This window comes from Mirounga angustirostris, unplaced genomic scaffold, assembly GCF_029215605.1.
Source record: "Mirounga angustirostris isolate CCGP_5_RB_7025 unplaced genomic scaffold, mMirAng1.0.hap1 SCAF_2, whole genome shotgun sequence".
Classification (NCBI taxonomy): domain Eukaryota; kingdom Metazoa; phylum Chordata; class Mammalia; order Carnivora; family Phocidae; genus Mirounga; species Mirounga angustirostris.
The window spans coordinates 116,798,791-116,818,414 of NW_026991710.1; the positions used below are offsets into that span (position 1 = coordinate 116,798,791).

The 19,624-nt window shown below is 35.6% G+C and overlaps 1 protein-coding gene across 4 annotated transcripts in view; it reads left to right on the top strand.

Annotated features, from left to right (window-relative positions):
• NAA15 (N-alpha-acetyltransferase 15, NatA auxiliary subunit) overlaps positions 1-19,236 on the top strand; it is an 81,464-nt gene extending 62,228 nt beyond the window's left edge. For 2 of the 4 annotated variants that reach the window (XM_045880421.3, XM_045880423.3), the window contains exons 15-20: positions 1,134-1,327; positions 6,106-6,214; positions 8,375-8,473; positions 13,685-13,831; positions 14,771-14,868; positions 16,810-19,236. In XM_045880421.3, coding sequence (XP_045736377.1) covers positions 1,134-1,327; positions 6,106-6,214; positions 8,375-8,473; positions 13,685-13,831; positions 14,771-14,868; positions 16,810-17,010 — 848 coding nt within the window. In that variant the 3' untranslated portion in view covers positions 17,011-19,236. Of the gene's footprint in view, positions 1-1,133; positions 1,328-6,105; positions 6,215-8,374; positions 8,474-13,684; positions 13,832-14,770; positions 14,869-16,809 lie in introns of those variants that run through there. The other 2 variants (XM_045880422.3, XR_008506534.2) reach the window with 2 other exon arrangements.
• The last annotated feature ends 388 nt before the right edge of the window (positions 19,237-19,624 follow it).

A 19,624-nucleotide genomic window follows, 5' to 3' on the forward strand; every position in this document is an offset into this window, starting at 1 on the left:
TTCTGAAGGGTTAATTTGAATTGGAGAATCTGCTTCTGAAGGGTTGATTTGAGTTGGAGAATCCAAGATGGCTTACTCTCATGGCTGGAGGCCTATTGGCCACTTGGGTCTTTCCATGTTTGTGTATCTTCACAACATGGCAGTTGGTTTCTTCTGAGTGGCCCAAGAGAAAGCAAAGAGGAATCCACCATGCTTTTATGTTCTGATCTTGGATGTCATACACTTTGATTTCTAGCATATTCCATTCGTTGGAAGTGAGTTAAGTATAGGCCACAATTAAGGGAAGGGGAAATAGGCTCTACCTTTTGAAGGAAAGAGTTTATGGGCATATTTGAAAATCACGCTGTGATGGTATATTTTAGAATGACCTTTTTCATTTCTCACAATCAATAAGTATGCCCAAATAAATACCAGTTGCACATGTAACTTTCAGATTTATTGCTTGAAGACTAAACAATAGATTTTTTACTTTATTATCTCATATTTGTGATTTCCAGTCTTTCCCTTGAGACATTCCATAGTTTATACCACAAAAGCTATTGTTAATTTTCAGTGTCAAGCTTTTAATTTACCATATAGTTATTTATTATTCCATCAACAAATATTTGAGTATTTTCTGTATATTCTGCTAGGCCCTGAGAATACAAAAATTACAAGTAAGACAGGGTCTCTTCCACCAAGGAGTTCACAGTCTAAAAGAGATCCACATGTATAAATGAAGTATTGTGACAAGTAAAATATATGTCATAGTGGCAGCACTGAGTAGAGAATGAATAACTGACAAGGTTAGAGAGGCATAACTAAGAAAAAGCATAGTCTAAGGCCATAGATATTATGAGAGAAATATGAGACAGCTTGTTACATTTCTAGAACTGCAAGTATATTGCTGGAGCAATTTGTATGCTTTTATGTTTTGCTGTGGTTGTGGCACCAGGTCTCCACCTGGTTTCAAAACATTTTTTTGAAGAGATCACAGTGTTCTCTATCGAATGTGGAACCATTAAATGGCTAGGTACACATAGGCACATGAACATGTATAACATGTAATATTTTTTATGGGAGTTTTAATGAGAATGTTAGTGATTGGTCATTACTAATAATGCTTTTAATTAATTAACACATATTGCCTACAGCAAACATGTCTGACAAAGAGCTAAAGAAGCTACGTAATAAACAAAGAAGAGCTCAAAAGAAAGCCCAGATAGAAGAAGAGAAAAAAAATGCAGAAAAAGAAAAGCAGCAGAGAAATCAGAAAAAGAAAAAGGATGATGATGATGAGGAAATTGGAGGGCCAAAAGAAGAACTTATCCCTGAGAAACTGGCCAAGGTACTTAATAATAGTGTTGAGCACAATTGAGTGAAATTTCATGACCAGCTATTGTCATTTTATACTGTCTTATTTAACCAATTTGATTATAGATTTTTAGAGTGAAAAATCATTTTAATTTTTAGTCTACTTTCTTTCTCTCTCTCTTTCTCTTTCTTTCTTTCTTGATCATATTTCACATTTAAAACTTGGAACAATGATCCTGATCCAGAGTAATCTAGTATGGTATAGTGGAAAGTTTTGGCTTTTGAGTCATTCTGATCTGGGTCCACATATCAGCGCTTCTACTTCACTGTGTATCTTGGACACTTTGTCTCACCTCTCTGATGGTTTTCTCGTGTATAAAAAGGGACTAGGAAGAAATCCCTACTAGGCAGGGATGTTAGGATTAAAGGAACTATATGTGCAAAGAATGTAGCATCTGTTATAAGTGGTAACATGCACCTTTTTATATCTAGACCAAATTGAGCTTATTGAAAAGTAAGTGTATATGTATATCTTTCACCCACGTGTCAGTTTACAGTTTTTCTTTATTGGACTTTGCTATTTGAACCTAATCTCTTTAAAAGTCCCTAAATATTTTCCCCCAAGCCAAAAATCATATCTGCCATTTTTAACCATTAAGCTGAAACCAAGGTATTCATTGTCAGATGAACCATTTTGATTAATAACATACCTATGCACTTCTGGCCGTTGGTGTTCAGCTACTCCATGTGAAAATAATTGCATGGTTTATTATGTTAAAGCAATAAATATAGTAAGCACTAGAGTTCAGTATTAGCCTCACTAGTAACTAAAAAAATAAAAATCAACTGCCTTAGAACTGAGAAAAATTATAATACCTAATAAGTAGAGTTGGAAAATAGTTTTAGGATTATATCAGAGCAGATGGACAATAATACCTCATAGCAGTATTGCTAAGAACCATAGAGAAATCTAGCTTAGATTTCAAAGGATATATTGACATCCTTTCACAAATAATTGTATAACTTCTAGGACAAAGATACTATCTTTTTTTTTTTTAAAAAAATTTATTTATTCATTTGAGAGAGAGAATGGGAGAGAGAGAGCATGAGAGGGGGGAGGGTCAGAGGGAGAAGCAGACCCCCTGCCGAGCAGGAAGCCTGATGCGATCCCGGGACTCCAGGATCATGACCTGAGCCGAAGGCAGCCGCCCAACCAACTGAGCCACCCAGGTGCCCCAAAGATACTATCTTTTTATTGTTGGGAGTTTATTGGAAGAATATACAGAATAGTGAGGAGGCACAGAAAATTGCCTTTTAGGCCTCATGGAGAATTGCAAAGTTATTCAGGGATAATACCGGCTTTAAGGGCCTTCCATCTTTATACTTCAGCTTTCTTTATTACTACCACTTTTACCACTGTCACTGACGGTCTGCCACCCCCATTCTTTCTACATACTTTCTCTATAGCCCATGACTTTTCTTACTGACTTTTCTCTTTGTAACACTTTATATCTTCCATTATACTTCTTAGAGAGAGGATCTATTTGGATTATTTAGTCACTGTCTAATAAAGATTACTTACCCCCACAGAGCAGAATTCTTATACCAGGCCTCCTTATAGACTATTGGGTTTTCCTTGTGTCCAGCTTATCATAGCTGCTTTTGGGCCAGATGTCAACTTATAGTTTAATTATTTATAGCTAGAGGTTTGTAGAGTCTCAGAAGAAAATAATGCCTACAGAAAGTGCTTTATTTGGAAAGAGCCCAGTGGAAGGTACCCACTTTCATAGGCTGCTGTTTAATATATACTGTTCTTACCTGTTAGGCACATAACACACTTCTCTTCCTAGGATAACTGCCTCCAGGATGCCCCCTTCTAATAGCATCCACACTTACTTGTATCCCCAGTGTGGTGGCAGTGCTAGATTACACCAAGCCATCATGATAAAGTATGGCATTGTAGGCTATTTTAAAAGCTGCCTGCCAAATCTGGATTTGCAGTCTCTAGATTCTGATTTTTTATCATCTTATATTTTATCATTCTTAATGTTACAAATGATATATTCAGTGTCACCAGTTCAGGATTTTATATATGTAATAATAAAATAAAAGCATTATTAAGTTAGCAGTAATTCCAGTTAAAGAAAAAAGGAAAATAAGAGGTTTAGTGAGTTTAATATTCAGTTAACTGAGTATAAACCTGAAGTCTTTGTTTCTCCAACTTCTCATGAGGCAGTAGTTGGTATTTATGAGTTCCCTCATGTATCACCCATCCTATGTTCCTTCTTGCCTTCAGGAGGTAGTATTCATCTCAGCTGGATTATTTTTTTCCTTCTGTGCACACGTACGTTCCTCCTTATCAATGTGTTCTTAGTATTCTGTCTGTATAGGATTTAATAGTTTTAAACTTTCTGTTGCTATTCTGCGAGTATAGGGAGGTGTATTCTTATACAACATATTGTAATACGGATTAGACTTCACATTGGTTTATAAATTTTAAAATTGCATATGATCAGAACCGCCCTTGCAAATCTCATATTGCCCATCACCACAGTGCAGTCCCATTATACATCTCTTTAAACTTAAGTAAATTCAAATCTTCATGACTAGATGTAATTTTTTTTTTGAGAGACAGAAATGAGTATGCATAATTCTGGCAAATTCATCCAGTACTCCCCTCATTGAACACAGGACCCCAACTGAGTATGAGACCCAGGAAGTGTGACTACCATTTGTTTATTCCATGTCAGTTCCTGTGTGCCTCTCCCAGGGTGAACATTTTGCTACAGTGATTCTCATTTTGGTACTTAATATGGTTTTCATGCACAGAATGCAAAGTAGTGATAAATATATTCATTTCTATGTGTCTGTCTTTACAACTTTAGGGATTTTTCAAGGGTAGTTTTGGTGATACTTTTTTTTTTTTTTAAGATTTTATTTATTTGACACAGAGGGAGAGACAGCCAGAGAGGGAATACAAGCAGGTGGAGTGGGAGAGGGAGAAGCAGGCTTCCCGCCGAGCAGGGAGCCTGATGTGGGGCTCGATCCCAGGACCCTGGGATCATGACCCGAGCTGAAGGCAGACGCTCAACAACTGAGCCACCCAGGCACCCCTTGATACTTTTTCCTTTTTTTTTTAATCTTAAGCACTGATTATAGAACTCATCCCTGTTTATATGCTTTTGTATATATAACTCTATACTTCATTATGTATGTATGAATATAGAATGTAGTTAGCTTTATTGTGGTTATGTACATATGTTTAAACACTTAGATTTAGCCTGACAAAAATCTTACCTATGTGAGGCACACAGAAACGTGGGGACAACAGATCCAGATTTTTTGTGGAGGCATAGGTTCTCATTTATTAGAATTGCAGGCAGAATTTCTCTTCTTTTTCCAACTTTAAATACTTGATTTCAGTAAGTATAATGCTAGTATTGCCTTAGCTTCCCTCTAGTCCTTGTTTCCATTTTGTGACAGCAGCCTTATCTCCCTGGTAGTAAATTACCCTGGTCAATACAGCGATCCTCATTTTGGTCTGCTTTGAAAGTCTTGAAAAACTTGATACAGCTTCATTACAATTTCAGTTTCCAGTTCTTTACCTTTCTCTAGTAGACATTTTTCCCCTGTATACCACAAATCCCAACTCAGTAGTACATAGAATCGTGGGAATAAGAAGCAAAATATTTACAAATGTGTGAGAAAGGCATCCTTAGGAGGGCCCCTCTCTCCCCTCTGTCTCTTGGTATCTACAGCTAGTAGAGTGACAGTGCCATATATTGATTTCTTGTTTAGAGCGTGTATTCTTCAGAATAATGCCAGCTGGTTTACATGCTAGTATAAGGTAAAACTCCTAGACATCACTTTTTTGCTTAAGGTGTTTTGTTTTTTGTTTTGTTTTTTACTGCTGTGAAGTAATTTCCTTAGCCAGAATCTGTGTTGGTAAAACCACAATTAGCGTATTAGCAGAGGCATGTTGTACAGCTATGGCAAATCCAAATTCCATCAAGGATAAATTGTTACTACCTCTGTGATGAGACAAGGCAAATACAGGCATGGATGTTTGGTGCCTTCTGATAAATATGGTATTGCTCCCCACCCCCATCCCAGTCTACAGAGAAGAATTTTGTCTAGATACTCAGTCTAGGAATGTAACAGTAACACAGTTATGTAGTAAATATTATACCTGCCCAGGAATTACTACAAGTATGTAATTAATATGACATCTATATAATTAATAAAGGGTGGTAGAGACAGTTCGATAAATATAAATCTTCTTAAATGCCGTGGCATTGGAATAAATATGGATACTATAGATTTTGTATTAGAACAAAAGCAAGATAGAATGGATATTGTACTGCTTTTTTTTAATAACTTGATTATACTTCACTTTGAACTTAAAAAGAATGTTGACTCATTCTATAATATTCTCTCTCTCTCTTTCTTAATCCCTCTTCATCCTGTTTAACATCTCTCTGTCCTCCCCCCGCCCTACCCCTTGGCTACCTTAACCTGTTCATCTCACTGTCTTTCCCTGGTTCTGTTTTATCTTTCGCTTCACTTGTTGGATAGTTTCTATCCAGAGATAATGTAGTATCTATGGTTAAAAACCAGTGAAGAGTTGTAGAGTTCAAAATCCCCTTCCTTTAGATTATGGGAGGTTAAAATATGACAGTATTTCTGGGTAATGGGTAAGTGATTTTTACCAAAAAGAAAAAAGAAAAAAACCCAGAAAGTGAAGTGTTATTCACATCCTCCCCCCCCCCCCCATCTTGCTTCCACTTGTATAATATCTTTTATTTTTGTTAGGTTGAAACTCCATTGGAAGAAGCTATTAAGTTTTTAACACCGTTGAAGAACTTGGTGAAGAACAAGATAGAAACGCATCTTTTTGCCTTTGAGATTTACTTTAGGAAAGGTAGGCAATTAGGGTATAGTGGCCCTGATAAAATTGATCACTGTTATTTCTTAGATGTAGTCACCCAAATCCAATAGTCTCACCACTGTAGGATTTTTTCCCAATGTAGCTTCTCACAGAAATGCCTGCTATATGTACAAGATATTGTGGGGAGGTATAATGATACTATTATCTCTCCTAGGACATTAAAATCAACAATAGATATTCATACATAAGGTCAAATATAGTAGTTACCATGTACGGGTGTGAATAAAATTAGTTAATGATAACAGAGGTTTGATTAGTGCCTGATACAAAGGGAGCATTGAATAAATGTTGGTTATTATTAGCTGTTATTAGAAAGTGTGGTGCTTAAGGTGTATCTTGAAAGATGGATCATATTTCTAAAAGAAAAGTTGCATAGAAAGGAAGAGGATGCATTAAGAAAACACAAGTATGCTTAAATAATGTTGAGGTTGTCTATATTGCCAGAGTCAGGTAAAAGATAATGGAAGGTCTTGGTTGTCTTGTTTAGAATGCCTAGACTACATATAGATACTAAGACTTTGTGGTATTGAATTGCTGTAATTCAGGTGGTTCATTAAAAAAAAAAAAAAAAAGTGTATCATTAAGGTGATGCATATTGAAGGGAAGAGAAATTGGTTAGTAAGATCTGACAGAAGGTTGTTGCTCCAAGCAGTGTAACTGTTCTAAAAGAGATTGAATAAAATGGTACCTCTGTAGAGTATCCACTAAAAAATCATGTTTATCCAAAGTAATTAATAATGTCAGGTAAAGGTTGCTATATAGCATTGCTTGGAAATAGGACACAAAAACTATAGTTTAATTTTTATTAAGATATTTACATGGGTATGTAAGATAGCAAAAGGGCCAGGAAGAAATAGATCAAAAAATAACCGATGGTCTCTTGATGGATTTGAGTGATTACAATGGTTTCCATTATATTTCTGTTTTCCAAAATGATTGTGTTATAATTTGGAAAAGAAGTTTAATATAGTCCAGTAATTTCTTTTAAAGAAAAGTTAATACAACTCCCCTTTTCCTTTCTTTCTTTCTTTCTTTCTTTCTTTCTTTCTTTCTTTCTTGTTTATTTAGAGAGAGCGTGGGAGCAGTTGGGGGGGCTGAGGGGAGTGAGGGAGAGAGAATCTTAAGCAGGCTCCACAAGTGGAGCCCATTGATCATAACCTGAGCCAAAATCAAGAGTCAGACACTTAACCGACTGAGCCACCCAGATGCCCCAATACAACAAATCTTCTTAAATGGAATCCTGAAGTATAAAAAAGCTGTTCTGCTTAAAGTGGGGAAGGGCAATCTAAATTCCTTACAGTTGGCTTAGTTGTATTCTAACCTCTGAAGGGCTCTTCAGCATTTGGAATTCACTGTAGTCGTGTGAAATGGGTAGTAACAAAGAGTATGGCAGTATTTTTAGCTTTCTGAGTGTTGGAGTAAGGGAAAAAGAAATGTCAGAGGAGCCTGGAGTTTTGAATTTTGTCATTTGGAGAATGGTACCAAATTAGGGAAGTCTTAACAAAGAGGTGGTTTTAGATGGGACTTAATCAGGTGACATTTCCATTCAACAGGTGGAAACACTACTGAAGCTTGGGAAACATGGGGGTGTGAGTGTGAGGATAATATGGAAAGATACTAGAAATCACTGAAAACATAACCTTGGTGAATATTGTACCTTTTGAGGAGGAAGAGGAACCAGGTGATTAATTAGGAGAGGACACTCAAGTAGGAGGGAAACCATTTCACGTGAATGTCTCAAAATCCAAGAAAGGAACTAGTTTGAAGTATAAACAATGAAGTTTTATAAGTAGTGCAGAAAATCTCTATTTTTATTAAAGGAGGTTAAGAAATGAAATGGCTTCAAATTTTGTTTATATGGCATTAGTTCAAATATTGTTGAATGCTATCTAAATTTTTTGTACTTCATAAAATATTTTTTTCTTAAAAACATTTTTTCTTAAGGAATATGGTGTGGAAAATATTAGCTAATGTTGCTAATCTGAGGAAATCATTTGCTTCACTCATGTTGCAGTTCAGATGTGATTGACTCTAAATTAGTTTCTCTATTTGTAATTCTCTTAAATTAGTCCTCCAAGAGGGCAGCTTATTTTATCAAATGATCAAAATATATCTTACTTTTTCTTTTTATAGAAAAGTTTCTTTTGATGCTACAATCAGTAAAGAGGGCATTTGCTATTGATTCTAGTCATCCCTGGCTTCATGAGTGTATGATTCGACTCTTTAGTACTGGTATGTTTTTTTGTTTTACATTACTTAAGTATTTGATTACAGTAGTTGATAGTGACTGTATAAGTAATCTATATAAGTTTGTCATAAACTCAGATCATTTTAAAGCTGTTACATTTTAAATTAGCTAAGGGGAAAAGCAGGGTTCTTTTCTTTGTGATGAAGGTCTTTAAGGCTAGAAATGTTACTTGATCTTGATACAGAATTGTTCAGTCCGAATATTTGAGAATCACCTTTGTTTCTGTTTCTAAAAAGTTACATGTATGTTGAAATTTTGAATCATACTCATTGTGTAAAGCTTTTTAATAAATTCTTCTAAAACTGAAAAATCTCTGAAATTGACTAGCTATCTCCTTATTTATCTGTCTTCAGAATTCTTGGAGTCATAAAAGTTTTGTTACTAAATACAGATTTAAAAGAACTTTAAGGCAATCACTACTTTTCAAATATTTTCATAGTAAGATCCATATGTTACTTTTAATGTGAAGTAGAACTACAGAATTTTAGAGTGTAAAAGGTGGAATTTTATGCTAATTATTTTTCATTTTATAGTTGAGAAATCTAGAACCTTAAAAGATTAAATGACTTATTCAGGGTAACACAAATAATTAGTAATGAAGCAGGAATGATAGCTAAAGTACTCCTGTAGTCAAGTGGTGGTGGTGTTTTGATTTTTAAGTGACTCTTCGGAGAGGGGATATTGAATCTTTAATAGAACAATCTGCAAATACTGTTAAATTACCTATCTCGTTGCTGAATACTGAGCCACATATGAATCCATACATATCTAAATAATGTGATTAAAACAGGCATCGCAGTCAGTCTTTTGAAAAATGCTAAAATTGTCCTGATTAAGACCATTGTTTGACTTCTAAGAAAAAGTAAACCTTACTTAATTTATATTTATGCTTGTCAAAAAAAGATTCCTGTTATAGATACTGAATCATAGAGATGTTTTTCAGTGTCTTAAATTATGGAAGTAATAAATAACCACCTTATAGAAAACAGAAGAAAGAATTGCTATATTTAGAGAAAATAAAAAAATTTGTTTCTCATCTTTATGTATTAAATTCTTTTTGAAATCATGAGTCAGAAAATGAAGGCCAGGAGTAATGGTCTTAAATCCATTCTTGGTTAGGATGGAGTGCACTTAAGCTGTTTTCAAAATTAAAATACACACTTTATTTTGTATAATCAACTCTTTCCTAAAAGGTAGTAAAATAATACATATAAATCCTCTGGATTTGGAGATTTCCCTTTGAAATAGGAATTAAAAGTGGCATATCTAAATATATTTGCTTATAGTATGGGTGTGGATTGATGAACATACAACTGTTTCCTTGGAACAGTTGTTTCAGGAATTAAAATGCTCATGGACTTCAGAAGAACAAAGGCAGGATGGTCCTGATGTAAAGGTAGAATTATTTAGTGTCCCTTTCAGCTTTGCGCATTGCTCCACATGTTTAGCTGACAGCATTGTCAGGAGTTACAAAGTAATCCTTATTTTGACTAAATTTAGGCAGTAAAGTGATAATTTGGAGTGATAAAGATGCACGGTTCTTACCTTTGTTAAGAACAGGTGTGTACTGTATAGAGCTATTTGTGAAACTACAGAAGCACAGAGTTAGGGCATCTTTGATATACCCCACAGGGTTCCTTTAACTAATATATTTGGTACTTTAAAAAAATTAACTTTGAAGTAATTTTTCTTTTTTTTTTTATATTTTTATTTGTTCATTTGACAGAGAGACAGCAAGAGAGGGAACACAAGCAGGGGGAGCGGGAGAGGGAGAAGCAGGCTTCCTGCTGAGCGGGGAGCCCGATGTGGGGCTCGATCCCAGGACCCTGGGATCATGACCTGAGCCGAAGGCAGATGCTTAACGACTGAGCCACTCAGGTGCCCCTGAAGTAATTTTTCAAGAACACATTTGTCATGTCAAGTTATATTGTACTAACTCCTTCTTTACAAAGAAATTCCCACAGTAACACCTTTCTGGGAAGTATGGGTATAAAAAGGAGCGCCGATACCTATTTTATTAATAATAGAAACTTCTCTAAATAAATATACTCATTTTAGTCTGGTTATGAGTACCCTTCAAATCTTCAGAATGTTGTTATAGTACCAGTGTAATTAGTATCTGCTACATAAAGTAATTTACCAGATAGGTCATCTTCCTCTCCCCCTTTTAATTACGAAGATGATTTTCAAATTATTCTTTTTTTTTTTTTTTTAAGTTGTAGGACTTAGAGCAATTTAAACTACATTTCTGTTCAGTGTTAAGTAAAAGATAGGAGCTTAGGTATTCAGTTTTATTATTCGCTTACAATGCTTTTAAAATAACTGGTCATCTTGTTCTGCAGTGAATCTTTTGTCTTTTCCTCTCTCATTTGTACAAACTCCTTTCTTTTATCTGCAGATTATTTGTCTTCTGTAGTTATGCATTTCTCTCCTAAAAACTTCATTAATACTCTCATTTACCTACTTCACTGTTTTGAGTGGTAATCACTTAGTAGGTTGTGCTTTAACCTAGTAGTGAGTAGTCTTTATCTCACACAAAATATGAGCATTTTCTACCCAAATTATTAACAAAAATGCCAGCTAGCCTAGGAACAAGGGAAAGTCTTTTTGCTAAGAATCAGCCTTTTCAGTGCGACTTTTAAACCATTGATGATTACTAAATTAATTTAACCTGCAGTAAGCTAATAGCATGAACCAAACATTAATTTTAAGATGTCAGAAGACTCCAATCAAAAGCCTCTTAGAGAAGGTTTTATTACCCTTCCCTCAGTCAAGTATTACTTTTCCATGATTCACAAGACATTGTGTCAGAAGATATCAAGGAAGATAAATAGTCTGGGATTTTTTATTTTCCTGAGACTTCAGTATTTTTTGTTAATCACTTTCAGAGGATTTTTAGATTGATCCCACAGCCCACTAGTCTTTAGCAATAAAAGCTTATCTAATAGACCTGTGACATTTGAGGTTGCTCCGTTCCTTAAAGATACAGGTAAAATTGCATTCTGTAGAATTTCATACAGCATCCTAAGTTACACTGCAGCAGATTTTTTGTTGTTGTTGTAATTAGTTAGTATCTTCCTAGAAATTACAGTTCCAATCTACATAATGTAGGGGAGCAAACAGAGTCAGCCTCTAACATTTTGTGATTTAGTGAGGAAATGTTTTTGGAAGTAGCTATTAGTGGAAGTTAGGAGTTACATAAATATTTCCTCTTTATATATCCTGTGTGTGTATATATATATATATATATATACGTATATATATATATTTGTTTTTAGTTGTGTGGGCTTTTTTTTTTTTAAAGCAGTTTGATTTTTCTGGGGAGATTGTTTTAATCTGAGGAAAACAAATTTAATAAAGGTAATAAAAAACATGAAAAGCTTAGCTTCCACCTATAACCAACTCTAATGTAACTATACAGTTACTTTCCCATCTACATATAGTGTCCGGAAAGCACTTCATGGAAACCAACAAGGCTTGTGGAAATAACATATTTTATAGAAAACCTGTGGTTTTGACATAATGTTCATTGTAATTGGCTGTAATCTATTTTACCAACTTTTCTTTCAGTTCTCTCTGCACTCCTGCCTCCCCTGAAAAACAAATACTAATAAATTGCAAAAGCCAAGTTGAAAGTACAGCTGTAATGGAGGTTAAGCTAAATTCTTTAATAACTTATTTAATTGGGGAAAAAACCCACCTCATTTAATTGAACCACTCAATTCTATAGAATGATAGAGGAAATGTTATTTAACCAACAAAGGGCATATCAGTCAGTTATTCAGGTACATAATAATTATGTGTAGAATATTTCATACAGATGTTTACTACTCAAGAGTTCAGTGTTTTTTGTTTTGTTTTTTTAAGATTTTATTTATTTATTTGAGAGAGAGAGACTGAGAGAGAGAGCACATAAGAGGGGGGAGGGTCAGAGGGAGAAGCAGACTCCCCGCTGAGCAGGGAGCCCGATGCGGGACTCGATGCAGGGACTCCAGGATCATGACCTGAGCCGAAGGCAGTCACTTAACCAACTGAGCCACCCAGGCGCCCGAGTTCAGTGTTTTTTAAACTTAGGGTAGTGATCCATTGGGGAGATAATGAAGGCAGTTTAGTGAGTCATTACTACCATTTGAAAATGTAAAATAGAATAGAGTAGAAAATAACAGAATGCATAGCACAAAGTTAGGGTTAGTGTTCTGTGCAACTTTTGCTTCACATGATGAGTTATGTATATATAGGATACATATTCATCAGTACAACATTTGAAAGTGACCACCATGGTTCCTAACCATAATTAACAATTTATCAAATTATATATTTAGCTATTATATAATTAGCTCTTTTATATATAACTTTTCCTTACTGTGATCATTTTAGGTTGGGTATTTCCTCAATTTTACAGATCAAGAAGTAAGTTCAGAGAGGTTGTGACTTGTCCAAGCCTAGATCCATACCCAGGTCTGTCTGGCTCAAAGCTTCAGACTGTCTCTCTATACCAAAATAATAATGGAAAAAAAAAAAAAAAAGCGTACTAAAATTCAGTCCAGAGAGCTTGTGGGGGGTCCGCTTTTCCATCTCTAAATCCCAAGCTCTGGGAATAGGATTACTAGCATGTATTCCTTACAGGAAAATACTTTGGTGGTCCTTTGGAATTTACTATATAGTGATAACTCAGTTTACATAGCCCCTACAAATAAAGGTCAATGAAGTCAATCATGTTTTCTTTTAAAATTGATAAATTTTGTAATGCCTTACTTGGGTATAGAAGATGGAGGTGAGGAAAATTCTGTTTTCTTCAGCACTGCATAATTACTGTGACAGTATTTATCAGGTAGGTGTCATCAAAGCCCCTAGTTTACAGACTTGATTTAAAGTTGAGGGGGGCAGCCCCTAGGGGCTTAGAAGGCTACAGAATTAACGTCTTTCATTATCTGTTTTGCTTTTTTTTTTTTCCCAGAAAATGCATCGTTTATCAATGAAATGTCTTTGAATGCCAGTAGAAAATCATTAGATTATTCTGCTGACACACATTCTTTACATTTATATAATAAGCTCTTTAAATATTGAATTATAAGTAGGTTCATCTAGTTTTTACATATAATTATTTCATTGTACTCTTCAAGTAAATAATTTCTTTAACTTCTGCAAACTGTATCAGAGTATCTACTAATTGAGTTTGTTTTTAATTTGTTCAGCAGTGTGTGAAAGTAAAGATTTACCTGATACAGTTAGAACAGTATTAAAACAAGAAATGAATCGTCTTTTTGGAGCAACGAATCCAAAGAATTTTAATGAAACTTTTCTGAAAAGGAATTCTGATTCATTGCCACACAGATTATCAGGTAATCACTTTATTTTCTTTTTATCTTAGCCTTCTAAAACAATTTCAGTTTTTATCTTAATGGATCAGTGACAAGGTTACACATTTCTCACATGGAAGAGGCATTGTGATTATCTCACATTTTGATCTTATGAAAATAGGCAGCTTAAATATGCTTCCTATTTTTAAATTTCTTAGACAAAATTATTACTGTGAAACAAGGTCAGTAGTTTCTCCTGGTTCAGCATAGTCTTTACAACAAAGCAAGTATACTGCATTTAGCTGTATATTACATATAATGAAGGAGGGAGGAGCTTTCTGTTTTTTTTCTTTCTCCCTTCAGCATGCTCTTAAAATTCACTTGGATGTGACCATCATCTTCTATTTCTCATGCTTATATAAGATATTAAACTGAACAGTGCAAAGCACCTGAAACCATTTCACAGGCAGGGGTCTGTGCTAGCAGTCCAAAGTCTGGACTTGATGGGACCATGTGGGTAGTGCTTTAGTAGGATGCTTTTAGAATACCTGGCTAAGAAGCCCAGCAGCTTTGTATGCCTTTGTGGAATTCTGAATTCAGCTTTTTGGCTCATACCATCAAGGTTGGGTATCTCTCCCTCCTCCCACATCCTCACCCCAACCACATTTAGTGGAGTATTCCCCTCAGCCCCAAATTATGTTCATTTTAGAAAGAAGAAACCTATCCATGGTCCCACTACACAAAAACAACTATTATTAGAGTATTTTATTTCTTCACAGTTTTTTTTACTTTAATTGTAGTTAGGCTATTTTTGGTCTATCTTCTCAGGGTTTTTTATTTTTTTAAACAGTGTTTCAAATGGCTGTTTGCATTTTTCTAATAAAGTGCCATATATGTTACATTTAGATTTGAATGGATAGAGGATAAGATGCTGGTTTTACTTTTAAATAAAAACAAATTTCCTTTTTTCTTCTCCTTTAGCTGCCAAAATGGTATATTATTTAGATCCTTCTAGTCAGAAGCGAGCTATAGAGTTGGCAACAACACTTGATGAATCCCTCACTAACAGAAACCTCCAGGTAAAGAGTTTCTCATAATCTCTATTAATAATACCTGACTACTTTCAGTTTCTCTTTAAACGAAGAGAATAATTTTCATCAAATAATTGTTTTTGTTATTTATGCGTACTGTTTACCAAACAGTTCTGAATCCATATCAGAAACTAACCTTATCTTAAATTTATTTAGGATTGTCTGTGTGTGCACACATACACAGCAGGCTCCTTGGCATTCAAGAACTAGTTCCACATCTCTTACTTATATTTTTTTCTAGAAATATGTTTTAGTAAAATCATGTATGTATTCCACAGTTAATTTTAGATTTCAGTTCATATCTGTGCATTTTTAAAAAAATATTTATTTTAGAGAGAGTGAGAGAGAGGGCGTGCATGAGTGGGGGGAGGGAGAATCCCAAGCAGACTCCCCACGCAGGGCAGCTCAGTCTCACCAACCCGAGATCCTGAACCGAGCCAAAATCAAGAGTCGGATGCCCATCCAACTGAGCCACGTAGGCGCCTCCATATCTGTGCATTTCTGAGCAAACAGTGGTCTCCAGGAAGATTTTTTTTTTTTTTTAATTTATTTATTTACTGATTGAGAGAGTGCGCATGCATGCATGCAGGAGGGCTGGGGAGGAGCAGAGGAAGAAGAGACTCTTTAGCAGACTCATACTGAGCCCCATGCACGGCTGGATATCACCACCCTGAGATCATCACCTGAGCTGAAACCAAGAGTCAGTCGCTTAACTGACTGCACCACAGGCTCCTCCTCAGTGAAGATTCTGACGTATTGAAGATGTATATGCCAGGGGTCAAATTAAAACTCATTTTATAACTTGCAATGTAACATGAGATGAAGTAGAGTAAAAGATATATGGGTGTGTTGCAAAATACAGATTCTAGTTTAGACTAAAAACAAAGGACATAGTGCTACTTCCTGTGATAATTGGCCAGATAAAATAAGCATTTGATATATTCCTTTAATAGCAAATGAAGGAAATATCTTCAAGAAACATTGCACTTGTTGATTGCTAATTAATACATCATTTAGATTAGAACATTTCTAGACTGGCAAAGGTGTTGGATATTATATGTCTGCAAACTACATAATGTTTTCCAAGTGAAAAGATAAATAAAACATGGGAAATGCAAGTCAACATGAAATATTTTCAAATAGAAGATATACTGAGGGGTTTGGTTGAAACAATTACCAATTTTTTTTTTTTTTAAAGATTTTATTTATTTATTTGAGAGCGAGAATGAGATAGAGAGAGCATGAGAGGGGGGAGGGTCAGAGGGAGAAGCAGACTCCCTGCTGAGCAGGGAGCCCGATGCGGAACTCGATCCCGGGACTCCAGGATCATGACCTGAGCCGAAGGCAGTCGCTTAACCAACTGAGCCACCCAGGCACCCCAAACAATTACCAATTTTTATGAACAAATTTTTCTTGCATTATGCCCTTTGGTTTGAGACTTCCTTTCCTGCTTAGTTAGTGGAGAAACCTACAATTTGAACACAAGGGTGAAAAGCAATGTTTGATATTGCTAACTGTCTCTAAGCCTCTTAAAAAAAAAAAAAAACTGTAAAAGGTTTAAGTAACTGATTGTTACCATAGAAATTTTGACGTTTGTACACAGCGCCAGCCGGAGCTGAGGCAGCGTTGCCACCTAGGGTCGAGCACTTGCTCAGAGTGAGTGTGTCTTTAAATGCAGCACCCTACCACTTTGCTTGCCCAACATTAGTCCTGGCCCTGTTTATAAATTCATCCTTTTGTGTAAACCCTGCAATTCCAAAGAAGCTAATTCTTATGGAATGTATATGTGGGAGTTAAATGCTTTTGTGTATCTTAAATACGTACCTTTGCCTTTTGTTTAGAGAATCTGTGGATAATGAAATGTCTAATGAATTCACAGTAAAAACTTATTTTTTGACAACTTTAACATGACCTTTTCTCTTTCTTTAGACATGTATGGAGGTATTAGAAGCCTTGTGTGATGGTAGCCTAGGAGACTGTAAAGAAGCTGCTGAAGTTTATAGAGCAAATTGTCATAAGCTTTTCCCTTATGCTTTGGCTTTCATGCCTCCTGGATATGAAGAGGATATGAAGATCACAGTTAATGGAGATAGTTCTGCAGAAACTGAAGAACTGGCCAATGAAATTTGAACATCATTAAACAAGCAAATGGAATGACTTTGGACCATATCTAGTGTATAATATTTTTGTCACGCACCTGCTGCATTGCTCTAACTTACACACAGAATGAGAAGAGTAAATGTTCTTGCCTTCAAATAGTGTTTTACGTTTTTTATCCTGCTGAAAAAGTATATATAAAATATCTAACATATTACAGGATATAGGTTCAGTTTCTTAAAAAATTAAAAGCTGCTAAAATTGAGGGATTAAAAAAAGATACCTTATTCTATTCCTACCTACCCACCCATGTTTTTTAACTAATTTATATAAAATCTGGAGGCTGTTACAGCTAACAAAGCAGGTGTGTGGCAGAAATATTACTTTAAAATTTGTCTTGTGAGATTTTACTATATCTCAGACAGCATAAACGCTGTTTTAGCACTGGATTCTTTCACTGAGCACAAAGAGTTGTTGGGGCTTTAGCATCTGACTGATTCTGTTACGGGGTTGATTCTGACCATAGGAAGTATGCAATGTGAATCACTATTTACAGAGAAACCTACAACAGATGCTTGATGTTGTAGAAGCTGGGACATATAGATACCAAGCAGAATTATAAGAAACCTAGAGGGTGTTCAATACGCTTGTTGTGTTTCCAAAATTCACTGTACATGATCAGTTTGGTGTTCTTGTACCACAGTTTTTAACTGAAGGAACCAGTTGGAACAATCTCAATTTTAACTAAAACTTGAAGAACTAAAATAGCAATGCAAACCTTTCAGCATTGTCTTTGGCCAAACTTGTTAAAACTGTAATGCAAGAACCAAATGCACTGTGATGTGGCACCAACTAATTAGCACGCATGAATTTTTTCACCCAAGAGTGAAAAAAGAAAATCTACCATGGCTTGAAGTTAAAGAGCAGAACTCCTGACTACCATTCTATGACTGATCAAGAGACTAATAGTTAAAAACCTCAGCAGGCCTTGTTCACGATATGCAGAAAAAAAGTGCTGCAGTTTAGATACCTCTGGAATTTTTCCACAGTGTCACAGGTTTGTAATACTTGAAGCCCTACATTTCTAAGAATATATTTCTTGCTCAGTTGTTTCAGGCAAGCCCAAGACTTTGTAATTTTTAAAGGGCCCAAGATTTTTTTTTTTCAATAACAGACCAGCTTCTTTTTCCTGCAGTTACAGATGTAATTTCCTTTTTGTTGTCAAACATAAGGTACCAAATATGATGCAATAAATTGTTTTGAAAAACAGTTGTGTGAATATTTCAACTAATCTGTGTTGGGCTTCTGTGAAAACACACAGGTGGAAACAGAGGTGCAAGCCAGAGGCAATGTAATGTGCTGTACGGCTAGTGCCGACGGGAGCGTTCAGGACGGGCTGAGTGCCGATGTCAGGGGAACTCCGTAATGCAGGTGTAAGTGCCGTTCCTGCACTAAGATTTCATTGAGGCTAGGATGGTGGCAGGTGAATGTAATTCCTAACTCCTCGTTTGAAAGGCAAGCTGAAAACTGCAATTTTGATGGAGAAAATGAGCCTTAAAATGTTAAACCTGTATACTGAGAACTGGCCTCAGGCTCAATATTCTCATGGCATTTGCAAGATTTAAGCAAATTAAGTAAAGTGAATCAGTTGTATATATAATTGACCTTTTTTTGTGGGACTTTTAGTTTATAGGACGTATATTCTAAAGGGAATTTTCAGGAGACCTGATCCTTCTACTGATTGGACAGTTGTGCTAAACTCAACCTTTCATAGTACGTGACCTGCATTCCGCGTCCCAGTCTAACGATTTAGTGATGTAAAGAGAAGTACAAACTGAACTCCAGTGCTTTGTTCTGTTTTCTTAACCGGCCCTGTCTCAGGAACATCTTAACAGATGGCAAAAAAACAAACTTTTTTTCAACTTCTCCTATGAGTGGCAACTGAAGTTCTTATTGTTGGGAAAGAACACTAGTGCTACCTCTGCCACTACTGAGGTGTTGGGAGGAGGCGCCAGCCATATAATAGGGGGTGTATGTGTGAATTATGTTTAAACGCTACTGTATATTGAAATGGAATTCATATATTTGTCTTGATAATGTTCAAATGATGTAGATTGTCTTAGAATGAAAATTCATAAGTACTCAGAACTCTTGATGCAGATGCCACCCGTGAGGAGCTAAATTCCTAAAATGTATATTGTACTCCAACCCAATTTTACTGGAACTATTGAATAAATATTTTATTTTCTTTCAGGTTTACTTGATAGTGGATACATTGTCTGGTGTCGGAGGACCTTTGACAGGGTTCATTTTATGTCCAGACAGCACCCCTAAAACATTGTACTGTACTGTCTTGCTCTGAGTAGTATCAACTGGGTCATCTCACATTTGCCTCATCACTCTATTTAAATTCCAAATGATACTGTGGGGGAAAACAGGGTTAGAAAAACAAGTGGGGGGAAAAATGCAGTGATGTTGTATTCTAAACAAGTGCCTTATGTTTATTGCTGAGAACTGGTGTTATCAACCCTTTTCAGAAGAAAGGGTCCCTTGACCTGTATTAACATAGGAAAGTAAAGTTATTTTTGTTTTTCTTTATATTTACTACTCTTGTCATTTCTCATTTAAAAAACAAATTCTGACTAGG